This window comes from Homarus americanus, unplaced genomic scaffold, assembly GCF_018991925.1.
Source record: "Homarus americanus isolate GMGI-L3 unplaced genomic scaffold, GMGI_Hamer_2.0 scaffold46197, whole genome shotgun sequence".
Taxonomy (NCBI): Eukaryota; Metazoa; Arthropoda; class Malacostraca; order Decapoda; family Nephropidae; genus Homarus; species Homarus americanus.
In genome coordinates, this window is record NW_024723050.1 from 1,345,872 (window position 1) to 1,359,893 (window position 14,022).

The following is a 14,022-nucleotide window of genomic DNA, read 5'->3' on the forward strand; positions in this document are numbered from 1 at the left end:
CAAATGTGGACTCCAACTCCTCCCTCTTCTCCACACTACACTCACTAAAAATAACCCTCTGAGAAATTTTTTGAGAGAAAACCAGGTATAATGTCAAATAATTCCTCCAAACTAAAAATTTAGGATAACCCTGTTGACATTGCTGGATTCCTTGTAAGACCAGGAATATTTGAATATAAATGTCATATATTTTTCACAAAGATAACATAATTACCTGATATTTTATCTAAGAATTGTACTGTTATCTAAAAAATATATGTTTTATATTCAAAATGATCACAAATTATAAGAATTCCAGCAATGTAAATTATATTCTAGCTAAATAATTGTATGAATTTTATGAGCTAAAACAGGCAGTCAGGCAGGGTGGCGGGTGAGGGGTGAGTGCGAGAATCTAAAATAGCTCTCGAGGCAGGACACTCCGTATATGATGATGAAAAATGCGCGTTAAGTGAAAAGTTCGAAAACTGGCAAGAGCACATAAATATATCTGGCGGCGTTAAGTGAAATAGCGTTAAGCAAGTGCTACTGTATACATATATATACATATATATACATATATATATATATATATATATATATATATATATATATATATATATATACATACATATATACATATATATATACATACATATATATATATATATATATACATATATATATACATTGAGGGGGCAAGGGAAAAACACTTTTTATTTGAGTTGCAGGCTACCGCACTGAGCATCGTTTGTATGGCTGTAACAAACACCTGTGCAAAATTTAATGCCATTTCTGCATACTTACCCTGCCGCGTCATGACTTGACTTTGTCAGCTTTTAGTGTATACCAAAAAATTAGGTGTCATTTAATGTTTTCCCAGGATATTGATACATTTTACATGGGTGACATCGATTTAATTCATGTTATTTTACAGGTACATTATAGAAAATCATTACAGTTCATATTGAAATTCTTTTTATGCGGAACCTTGGCATCATTTTCTAGACAATAATCTTTACCTAATATATCCATCTCTCGATTAAGTATCCGTCACTTCAGTGCAAGCTTCAGTGTCCGCTTTTATACCTCTCTGGACCGCCTGAGTGCTGTTTGTACTTAGGCACCACTAACATCGTGTCTCAAGAATATCATTAACCTGTAGATTTGACGAAGAAGCAATGTAAGGCTCAGTCTTGAGTTCATTCCTCTCCAGTTAATCATGGAATGCCACTTTGGTTTCAGGTCACCACCTTTTATATATTGACTACAGGAGGCACATCCTCATTCACATCTCCATCTTTGCCTCCCTCATCAGTATACAGTGGTTTAACAAATTCTACAAGTCAGCAGCAGCATCAGAATCTTCCTCCTCCTCTTCAGATCTGCCGGTGCATTCTTCCTTTTGCTGATTCTCCTCTAATTTTTCTTATCATTGAGACAGCTTTTTTTTTCTCTAACAGTCATCCTCATCTGCACGCCAAGAAAGTTGATCTGTGTAGGGGCAGAAATATGCATTTCTCTGGACAGCCTTCTTCTTCCGTCTCCTCCTCACTATTCAGGTGTTTCATTTTTAGCAGGGACGCTGGAATCGTTCCTTGAGCCGTGTGTTCACGTAAGGGTGTATACTTGATGTAAAAACCACATTTGAGCACTGAACTTTATTATTTGTAATGACAAATTCTTTTTAACTCATGGCTTGGGTGCTGATGTTTGCTACATACAACCTGAAAGTTCTACTCCATAGGTGTTCACCTTCGGCCACACAAGGGAGGACTGGCTCAATAGCAGCCAAGTCATCTTCAACAACACCTGTGATAACTCCTTTACAAATCCTATACAGTATTTCTGATCCCAAGGACAGATCTTTCTCCGCTTCATCATTAAACACAGGGAAATCTAGGGGGAAACTTGTTATGACTGGCTGGGCGACATAACTGGAAGCTCAGACAAAAGACTCCTTGATCTGCTTTCCAATGGGACCCACGCCAATGCTCAGGACCACTTGGTTTTACCATCATAGTGATAAAAACTGCGGCGAAAGGCAGCTCATTTCCGTAAGCTGACATAACAGAAATAATGGAAGCCGGAGTGACCAAATAACATTTCAAGATGACCAACGACTCCATTTCTGATCCTACATTTACATTGGTTTTCCACTCCTAACCAACACACACAATAGGCTGCTGGGTTGGAATTTTCTCCACAAAACTTCGTGAATAGTTTTGGCAATCTGCTTTCCGTGTCAGTCTTAGAGTCACATGTGTGAATATTCATTGCCAGGCTCAACCATGATGACATAATGATCTTTCACCATCATCCTCCGAACTCCATTTCTCGGTCTTCTCATTCTTTATCATCCCACAGTGGCGGTCTTCCGCACCATCAAAATAGAGTGGCGTCAAATTATCTAAACTAGCCATCAATTTCTTGCCTGCCGTACAAATTATTTTTCTCTGCATCCTGCAGCTTATGTGGTCAATAACTTATTTCTTGTCATCCTTTGTGACGATAATGTACCAAATCGGCTAAGGTAGCAGTAGCAATGGCAGCTCCAGCATAATCACTAATCAAAGTATGCGATTGTGAACTGCTGCTTGATGACTATTTGAATGAACAGTGGCAACACAGGTCTCTACATTTACAGTGCAAGTAACAGCATTGAGAAATGAAATGAAAGGCTGATAATCAATAGACGCAGCACCATACTCGCATGCAACAGTGCAGCTTGAGCAAATTTCACTGCCCCCACATACAATATACAAATATACATACATATATATACATATATATATATATATATATATATATATATATATATATATATATATACATATATATATATATATATATATATATATATATATATATATATATATATATATATATATATATATATATATATATATATATATATATATATATATATATATATATATATATATATATATATATATATATATATATATATATATATATATATATATATATATATATATATATATATATATATATATATATATATATATATATATATATATATTGTACCTCTCTAGTATGGCAACCTCGGTACGTGACCGATGCCGGACCATGGAAATTCACCCTTTTCCTGGACAGATAGTGACTTGCGCTTAAGTTAGCACCACTTTCACTGCTTCGTGGTCTCTTTGAAGACATATTGAAGGGTTAAATGTTGTACAGTAGCTTCTGAAATTTCACGAGTTTTTAATTCACCGTTTTTTATTTGGACACAAAAAAAACTACAAATTAAAATTTTGACGGCGGAAACTCGAATTTCGACGGGTTTTAACGGCTTGCCAACGTTCAGACGACGTGCACAATCGTGTAAACTGCGTCATTTCTCTTATGTACAATAGATTCATTATTGTTTATTACTGAATGTCTTTTTTATTGAATTAATGTTTGTGTGCAAAATGAGCAATACAATCCATTAATAATACGTAGAATATTAAAACACACGAGGAAATGAGACAGCATTGTTTTCGTTGATAACAAAACCAGTGACTGAGTGGTTCTACATATAAAACAAGAAAATAAGACCCTGGTTGTAGCTGTAGTAAAATTAATGTAAAAAATTAATATGGTTGTTTTAAGTAATGTTATTTAATGTTAATAAATAGAACAATAAAAGTGGCAAACCATTAATGTTAAAGAAACAAAGTGAGACTGCGCGTATGTAAGTGCGCACATGTGAAAAACATATCGTCATTACTCTACATAAGAATATGAATGCAACACTTATTTACTGTTCATATTTCTTGTAAATCCACAATGAAAACGTGGATAGGATAAATCTTGATAAAATCACACGGGAAAATGGAAACAACGGAGTACCTTAGCTTTCGTCTTTATTCAAGTGTTTCTGTTTTTTTATTGAATTAATGTTTGTGTGTGCAAAATGAACAATATAATTCATTAATAATTCGTGGAATATTAAAACACACGAGGAGACGAAACGGCTGCCGGCATTGTTTTCGTTAATGTTTACAAAACCAGTGACTGATTGGTTCTACATATATAACAAGAAAATAAGACCCTGGTTGTAGCTGTAGTAAAATTAATGTAAAAATTAATATGGTTATTTGAAGTAATGTTATTTAGTGTTAATAAATGAAACAATATAAGTAGCTAACCTTTAATGTTAAAGAAAAAAAAGTGAGATCGCGTATGTAAGTGTGCACTTGTGAAAACATATCGTCATTACTCTACATAAGAATATGAAAGCAACACTTACTTACTGTTCATATATATTGAAGGGTTAAATGTTGTACTCTGTATAGACAATCAGAGAGAGAGAGAGAGAGAGAGCTGCCGGATGTAAACAAACCTTAATTTCTCGCGGCTTTGTTGTTTTGTTTTTTACGGGGATTAGCCCACCCAGGTACAGGTCACTGACCCACATTGGAGCCTGAGGGGCGAAAATGTAATACTCCTGTAATAATAATAATTCAGATAAGTTAAAAAAAAAATAGCTGCCTATCTACCTATTGGGCAAACTGAAATCGTTCTGGACCGCGGGAGTTTTCGGACCACAGAATGCCGGACTAGAGAGGTACAACCTGTATAATATTGGGATTTAGTTATTATATTTCTACAAAAATTTAATTAGTTTTTTAATTTTGTCGTAAATATGAAGAAAATAATGGCATTAATTGAATTTGGTCCTAAATTAACCAGGGTCTTGGATATGAATCTTCATTAGTTGAACCGTCATTCTCGGAGGCTTTACTGTACAGGCAGCTGACTGGAATGTTGAGATGTGATGTGGGTCATGTTTAAATTATTTTGTTATAGATTAAGTTTATTTTCTCTTGTCATTATTTGTCCTCAATGACACAATACTGAGTTGTCTTTACATTTATTGAATAATTTCTATCCCAACAGTATATTATCACTCAAACAGTGAGAAAGAACCTTGAAGATCTTGTGCGAGTTGTGAGCATTGGTCAGTTCCCCGTGTTGCTGCAAGGTGAAACTTCTGTGGGAAAGACGTCGCTCATAATGTATCTTGCACGCCTCGCTGGAAATTTGTGTGTGCGCATCAACAACCACGAACATACTGACCTCCAGGAATATGTCGGATGTTATGCACCTAATGAAACTGGCAAGCTAGTTTTCAAAGAAGGTAATTTTTTTCTTGAGAGCTTCTGATTAGTTTATTGTATTTAAAAGTTTTACATATTTTGAGTTTGTCCAATAATTTCATTTTCTGGCTTTTCAAGCTCTCACCCACTATATTGCAAGATGGCTAGAACATAGAGCAAACATAACATTTCATTTTGGGCTGCATTAAGAAATAGATGGGAAAATTGAACTGTGTCAAAAAGTATTTTTATGTTTTTACAGTACAATTATTGGTCATTCTGAAATTTATTTAACATATTGACTATATATATATATATATATATATATATATATATATATATATATATATATATATATATATATATATATATATATATATATATATATATATATATATATATATATATATATATATATATATATATATATATATATATATATATATATATATATATATATATATATATATATATATATATATTGCAGTGCAGTGTTGATTTAAAGAAAATAATCTTGAATTACACCTAGTGAACTTAAAATTTTATTGGTGAAATGACGGCATCAAGCATGGGTCCCCTGAAAGGTGATTTCTCCTCCACCCCACACTTCCTTCTCTTCTCCCTTCTCCTCCTCCACCTCTACTTCTAATTCCCATCATCATCAACCAGGAGCCTTCTACATACACTCCTCAAAGTAAGTGTACTTTATTGCATTTTGTTTTTACTTTGTATCTAATTTTCGGTGAGCTGGAACCAATTACCCAAAATCCCATTGAATCAATGGATTCGGTTAGCGAAATTTTTGGTTAACGAACGACCCTCTGGAACGAATTGAATTCGTTAACCGAGGGACCACTGTATCTACAATGTGTTTGAATAACTTTAAGTACCATCTTACAGTTTTGCGTACACACTCTATGGAAGACAGAAGCATGTCATTTTTGTTTACTATTCTCATTTTTTTTATTAAAATCTACTACAGGGGCAGGTTTTTGGATGATCTCATCATCACGACCTCTCTTTTTTGTATGAATCATATGACAAGGACGGACAGGAGTCAACAAATGCACAGCTTTGTTATCCTTCTACTTTACACAGCCAATTTGATTACAGTGACAAGCTACCATTTCGCCAGGCTTCACATTAGGAAGTGATGCATATCCTTCCGGTTGGCACATACTATTCCACATGCACCTGTTTTTCCTTCATTTAGGTACTGAAACAAAGTGGGGCTACTGCACCAATTATCACAATATAGTACAGCTCCTCCCCTACTTATGACGGGGTTAGGGACCCAAATCCAGGTTGTAAGTCGAAAATGCTTAAATAATACATAGAAAATCTAAAATGGGTGTCTCTTTTTCTTTTCAGCACCACAAAACTCTCACCTTTAAGCTTGCCAGCCATTTTAAAGTGAATTACAACAATTTTTTGTCAGTACACAGCGCAATCACTGACGTTGGGACTCGAAAATACGTAATTTGACAAAATTTTGGTACGACTGAGGCGGTTGTATGTCCGGGTGGTCGTAAGTTGAATAGGTCGTCAGTCGGGGAGGAACTGTATATGTGATTTCTGCATGTAATCTTTCATGAGTGTTTTGACCACAGAGCCAGAAATACCCAGGTTCTCATCTCGTTCTATGGCAGTAGTTGCCCCTGTGTACACAATGAAGTCAAGAATGTCATCAGTTTTTACATCACATAATACAAACAGTTTTACTCCATACCTTGCCATTTTGATGGTATGTACTGCTGGAAGCCTAGTCTACCATGCCACAGCAATAAACTTTCATCAATGCAAAGGTCTTGGTATGGAGTAAATTTTCCTATACTTCCTATGCATGTGATGAAGAACTGGCCTTACTTTGCATAGCGTATCATTTTTGTCAATTTGGTTGTTATCTGTGAAATGCAGGCACCGGGATGTTTGTAAAAACCTGTCACGGGACATGATTTTGGAGAATATTGGTGTCTCAAACACCTCATCCACTGTCCAAAAGTCATTGATTCTGTGTGTGTTTTACATGACTCATAAGCATCAGTAAACACAAAACCATGTAGATGTCATCTCTGGTAACTGGTTTCCAAGTAACTTGATGCCCACTTCCTAAAAAATCTGGCTCAGGTTTTATCATCTGAAGGTAATAGTGGTTAGATTCTCGCACTATTATGTCTGTAAGTTCCTCATCCAGATTCATGAGTAAATAATTTAGCTCATTTGACTCATCTGTCACACTGATACATCAGTCAATCCAGAGTTACTTGCATCAAATGGAAAAACAAAGTATAAATGGAGATTCATCACAGACCCACTGAGTGTAGGTGTAGACAATGTAGGGGGTTGCCAAACAGCTCCTTGTACCACCCGCCGACTACTATCAAAGGACTGACCATCTCCCTGACTATCTGATTGAACAACCTCTCTTTCTTTGTGAATGCTCCGTGCTACTGTTAGATTTTTTTTCTTTCTACCCAAGGAGGAACTTTGCTTACCACGCAGTTTCCTTTTAGAACTTAGTCCAGGCTGGGGATCATAATCATCAGTATTACTTGATATCATGCTCCCTACCCTTTTTTTTTTCAAAAGATCCTCTCATACACTTTCACTATCACCAGAGAGAGCATCTGAATCAGTATCAATACTATCCATTAGATCAAGAAAGTACCGGGATAATTATCTTGCCCCAACAATTCCGCTGCAGCGGCCAAATCTCGTCCTGCTCTGTCACATCATGAAACATACTGACGTTTCTGTATGGTTTATGGAAACAAAAACAACCCATACAATTGGCAACACTCATTATCAGCTACGAGAAACCACTTTCTGTAGCACCAGATGGGCGCAGGCAATTTAAACGCCAGATTACATTTACGTGACACCCGTTGTCGATGGGAAAACTCGGTAGCACGTATACGTGACACCCGAGGCAAAAGAGTTAAAAAAGCCTTATTTATTATTTTGATTTTACACCATGTTTTTTCCTCTTTTTTTCAGGTGCGCTTGTAAAGGCAATGCGTAAGGGCCATTGGATTATTTTAGATGAACTAAATTTGGCCCCATCTGATGTGTTGGAGGCCCTCAATCGTCTCCTTGATGATAATCGTGAACTGTTTATTCCTGAAACGCAAGAAACAGTTCGTGCTCACCAACGCTTTATGCTTTTTGCTACCCAGAATCCTCCAGGATTGTATGGTGGACGAAAGGTCTGTACATTCTGATCCTAATCTTAAAAGCTGCATTTACTATATAAATACAGTAGAACGTCGATTTAATGTGAATCGATATATGATTATTGATATAAGATTATTGATTTAAAGCGACACCCACAATTAAGGACAATGTTTCAATTTAAAGCGGATCTTTCCTCTTTTGCACAAGTCAATCTGGCTCATCATATTTAAAATTTTGCACCTAATGTTTCTCTGGGCACGCTACACTGTCCTAAGGGCAAAGCTGTACTGTACATGTACTCATAATAATGTACTAAATGATTGCTAAAATTTTTGTCTAGTGCAAACTATAGCATGTTTATATTCAAATTAATCACTATCTTATAAGAATTCCAGCAATTTAAATTATATTCTCCTCAGTCACATCTGTGACATTTTATAAGCAAAAAACAAAAACTCAAGCAAAAGGACATAAACAAATAAATAGTTCACTAGACCTTCCACCTAACTGTCAAACATGTCACTGTCACCACCCTCCCTCCCTCCCTCCCATCTTCCCAGCCAGGGTGTGGTGTTGTAGGCTTACAGTTTTTATCTTATGTAATATCACAGACTAAAGTTAGGAGAATATAATATGCATTGCTGGAATCCTTGCAAGACAGTGAATAATTTGAATATAAATGTCATACATTTTGCACAAGATATAAAAAATTTAGTACATTAGTGTAGTGTATTTTAATAATGTACAAGTTTTTCAACTGTATTTTTGGGTAGATTTACATAAATTTCTTCGTTTTTATTAATTTACGTTCACACACCATACTAAAAGAAACATAAAAGAAATAAATGACCTGAGTGCAAACCTGTACTGTACATGTACTAAGTGATTATGGTACTAAAATTTGAATGTCTAGTGCAAATTATAGCTTGTTTATATTCAAATTAATCACTATCTTACAGGAATCCCAGCAATGTAAATTATATTCTCCTAGGTCGTTTCAGTGGCATTTTATAAGAGAAAAGCTTAGTCACTCTTAAGGACTGATAAATAATCACACATTAGACCTTCGGCGCCAACTGTCAAACATATCACCTCCCCTCCCTCTCCCCCATCTGCCCAGCCAGGGTTTTAGGCTTACAGTTTTTATCTTATATAATGTCTCAGACTAAAGTTAGGAGAATGAAATTTGTATTACTGGAATGCTTGCAAGACAGCAAATAATTTGAATATAAATGTCATATATTTTGCACAAGAGATAAAATTTTTTGCTCTTTGTACTAAAATTCTTAAATTAGAACTAAAATTTGTATGTCTAATGCGAGCTACAGCATGTTTATGTTCAAATTAATCACTATCTTATAAGAATTCCAGCAATGTTAATTATATTCTCTCAAGTCAGTTAGACATTTTATAAGAGAAAAACTTAGTCACTCATAAGGACAGATAAATAAATAAGCACTAGACCTTGGCATCAACTGTCAAGCATATCACCTCACCTCCCCCCCCTCCCTCCTCCCTCCCTCCTCCTCCCTCCCTCCCTCCCTCCCTCCCTCCACCCTCCCTCCCTCCTCCTCCCTCCTCTCCTCCCTCCTATCCCTCCCTCCTCCCTCCCCCTCCCTCCCCTCTTCCCAGCAGTAAACAGACCCATTCACATCCTTAAATTTAGCTGTTGACTTATAGTGTTTGTTTTAACATAATACTACAAAAACAAATATATATATATATATATATATATATATATATATATATATATATATATATATATATATATATATATATATATATATATATATATATATATATATATATATATATATATATAATTTTTTTTTTATGTAGGTGTTCTATTCCTACCCAAATTCATATATTTATCATCTTTATTATGAGTTCTTCTGATAGTGATGGACAACAATATTAGTTAGACTTGCCATTACACCTATGCACAATAATACATACACTACTTTATTAAAAAAACCAGTTAAGAATCACTTAATGGTATTTATTTTGTGCTTATCATAATAATCTGTATGGCTTTTATGGCCATTGATATTTTATTCTTCATAATGATCATAATCTACAGTGAATTACCCTTAAAGTAAAACCAAAAACATCAATATCAATGAATGTATGGTGGTTAAAAGTTCTAGACTTTAAGCTTAATTTTCACAAAACTTGTGTTTGGCATGTTCAGTCTTGTCACTCTAAATATCTCATACTCTTGTTAAAGAGAGAATAACTGGGATTACACATTATTTTAGGTCATTAGAAATGAGCAAGTTTCTTATAACTTTTGCTAAAATTAACTGGAAATGGTAAAAATGATCTTAAAATTAGAGTCAACCACTTGGTAGAATTTTTTTTAGAAATACTGTACAATATTTAATTTTACTGTATATTACTTTAGAGGCTTTTTTGTGAAATTAAGATAAGTTCAGATGTGCAGATTTGTGTTTGAATGATAATTTTATGTCCATAGGTGTTGTCACGAGCATTCCGTAATCGATTTGTGGAATTGCACTTTAATGAGATCCCTCCTACTGAACTTGAAGTGATCCTTCATGGAAGATGTGAGGTGCCCCTTTCATACAGCAAGAAGATGGTTGCAGTCTTGCAGGACCTACAGAATATGAGAAGAGGATCAAATCTTTTTCAGGTCAGTAACCTATTTTTTACCTAATTTCGTCTAACCTAAGCACTGTACATAATTTTCATGAAAATGCCAACATTTACCTTGCTTTTATCATAGTAGAAAACACAAGGCCTCCTGTAATGTCTTGCTTTTGTGAAGACTAAGATAAATTTATCTGGTTAAGCATATACCTAAACTGGTATGGTAAAGGGAAGTGTACCATATAATTGTGATCAGTACTACATAATAACTAAGTTTAGATGAATGAAGTGTTCATTGAAATTAGAGCGTGAGATCATGATACTACCCATAATGTAGAAGATGGCACCTGGTATACTGAGCCACATCTGTTGTAAAGGAATAGACTTCACCAGAAAGTTGAATATGAAATTTACATTATTAAGATTAATTTGCAGATCACTAAAGTTGTACTTGGGAGGAAGATTTTATTTTACATTGGATGAAACCATTTTTATACTAAACTAACTTGGCAAAATTTTCAGATTCAGATATATAGTTGTAGAAATTAAAAACGTTGATGTTTATTATCTCCATTCATTGTCAAGTTCCATATTTAACAGGAATTTTTGTATTTCCAGGGGAAACAGTCATTCATTACTCTGCGTGATCTCTTCCGGTGGGCGGAGCGGTACCGTCTTGCACCCAAGCAGACAGTTAAATTTTATGATTGGGACCAGCATCTTGCAGACGAGGGTTACCTTGTCTTGGCTGGCAGGGTCAGGGCAGAAGAAGAAGCTGAGTTAATTAGAAAGGTAGAGTAGAAATTGGTAAAAGTTTTAAATTTATGCTTTCTCTAATATTATCATAGCAAAGCCACTCTCATATTAATCATTTAATCATTGTTCCATCATGGGGTTTTCTGGCCATATTTACTAATCATCCCAAATTTTGTATATCTCTAGGAAACCCTGGCCCACCTGATAATATTCATAAAATTATCCACTCATTCTTATTTATGTGGTTTGAGTATCTGAATTTTTTTATTAGATAAATTTTATTATTTATGTCATTGGTTCAACCTGTCTTAGAACTTCTGCTTTTGTTTATGTATCAGTATAACTTATTTTAGCAATACCTGCAGCACCACATTTTGAATGCCTTTAGCCACTTACCATTATCTGTTGAAAGTGTCCATACTTTTATTTTAACATAATGTATATACTTTAGTTGTCTAATCATTGAAAACCTTAGTAACCTGTTTGGTAAACAATTTTTTTTTAATATTCCTTCTTCATTGACAGATCTTAAAAATTATTAAATACTGTTTATGTTAAAACTATTGTTGATTAATACTGTATCTATTTCCCATGCACTGTACCATCACAGCTAATGTTTCTTTCCAGATATTAAAAATTTTCCACTGATTTAAGTTCTTTTTTGCCTTTCATGATTTATATAACAGAATATAGTTTTTGTTTAGAAAAAAACTTGTTTGGTTGAATCCTCAAAATATAGATAAATAACCCTTGTAATTATATATTTCCTGAATCTCCATGATCCCTAAATGTGCCTGTCTGTCTTTCTCTTCTATCTGTCAACTGTTTTATGTAAGTACTTGATTCTTCCCAACAGTGATAGTAAATAACTTCAGAAAATCATATTTTTCCATCATTATATAAAGACTGTTTAATCCTTTCAATCCATAGATATACCTTCTTGAAGTTCAAATACAGTAATCTCCCCATTAGGCTGAAATTTGAACAGATCAATTCCAGGTTTGAGAGATTTCCGGGTATGGACATGAATTTTCTCATCCCCAGAAAAAAAATCACAGATCTCTGTAGATTTTCCAGGTTAATGGGAAAAGTTATCTGAGAGTTTAAACTACGCATCTCCCATGGACAGACACAGAGCTGTATTTATTTATGGAAACACCACTGTACACGTACAATATATTGTAAAACAAAATGCAGTATACGACTTTATACACTATACAGTGGTCCCTCAGTTAACGAACACAATTCGTTCCAGAAGTCGTTCGTTAATCGAAAATTTCGTTAACCGAAACCATTGTTTCAATGGGATTTTGGGTAATTGGTTCCAGCTCACCGAAAATTACATACAAAGTAAAAAAAATGCAGTAAAGTACACTTACTTTGAGCTGTGTATGTAGAAGGCTCCTGGTTGATGATGATGATGGGAATTAGAAGTCGGGGTGGAGGAGAAGGGAGAAGAGAAGGAAGTTGGGGTGAAAGAGAAATCACCCCATGCTTGATGCCGTCATTTCACCCATAAAATTTTAAGTTCACTAGGTGTAATTCAACAATGCACTGCACTTAAATCAACACTGCACTGCACTATATATTGTCAATATGTTAAATAAATTTCAGAATGACCAATAATTGTACTGTAAAAATGTAAAAATACTCTGTGTTCAAGATACCCACAAGCAAGATACTTCCTCCACTGAACAGAGACACACATTGAGGCCTTGGTGGGTGAGTAAAGTGGCTGATTGGTGCACCAAAAACTAGTTCCCTGTACTGCAATTATGTTAAATATGTGTTAAAATGACTAAAAAAATTTAATATAAAACTTGGAAAAGTATTGAATAGTATAACCTTCTTGATATTTACTCCAATTTTAATGAATGTAAGACCTAGAACTGATTTCTGTATTGGCGGACTAATCTTCCAGCTGGTGAGCAAGCCAAAGCATGTCGAAACATTTTCGTAAGAATTTCGTTAACCTAATTTTTGTTCGTTAACCGAATTGAATATTCTTATGGAATATAATTCGTTAACCGAGGCATTCGTTAACCGAGGACCACTGTACTGTACTGTACTCGCCAGCAGATGTTGTCGTCTTGAACTTGTAACGCAAGCGGCCAAATGGTGATGCGATGTACCATCTCCAGTAGCAGGTGTTGCTAACTGTCACTCCCCTCTCCATCCATGAAAGAGGGATTGTACACACAGTATATACTGTACTGTACATACACCTACTACACACTAGCATACACTGTCCACTCTTCTATATACAGTACTGTACTATACATATGGTACGGTATACATAACTGTAATAACTTTTTACATTGTAACTCTGCTTTAACAGTGTTCTTGGCTGATTATGTGCTAGTACAGTAATGTACAGTACTGGATAATACAGATCATA

At 34.8% G+C, this 14,022-nt stretch overlaps 1 protein-coding gene across 1 annotated transcript in view; it reads left to right on the forward strand.

The window, feature by feature from the left end:
* The window catches only part of LOC121863240 (midasin-like), a 125,984-nt gene that overhangs the window by 44,082 nt on the left and 67,880 nt on the right, over nucleotides 1-14,022 (forward strand). Inside the window, exons 13-16 of the mRNA XM_042361750.1 lie at nucleotides 4,885-5,125; nucleotides 8,082-8,290; nucleotides 10,735-10,911; nucleotides 11,487-11,660. Coding sequence (XP_042217684.1) covers nucleotides 4,885-5,125; nucleotides 8,082-8,290; nucleotides 10,735-10,911; nucleotides 11,487-11,660 — 801 coding nt within the window. The remainder of the gene's footprint in view (nucleotides 1-4,884; nucleotides 5,126-8,081; nucleotides 8,291-10,734; nucleotides 10,912-11,486; nucleotides 11,661-14,022) is intronic.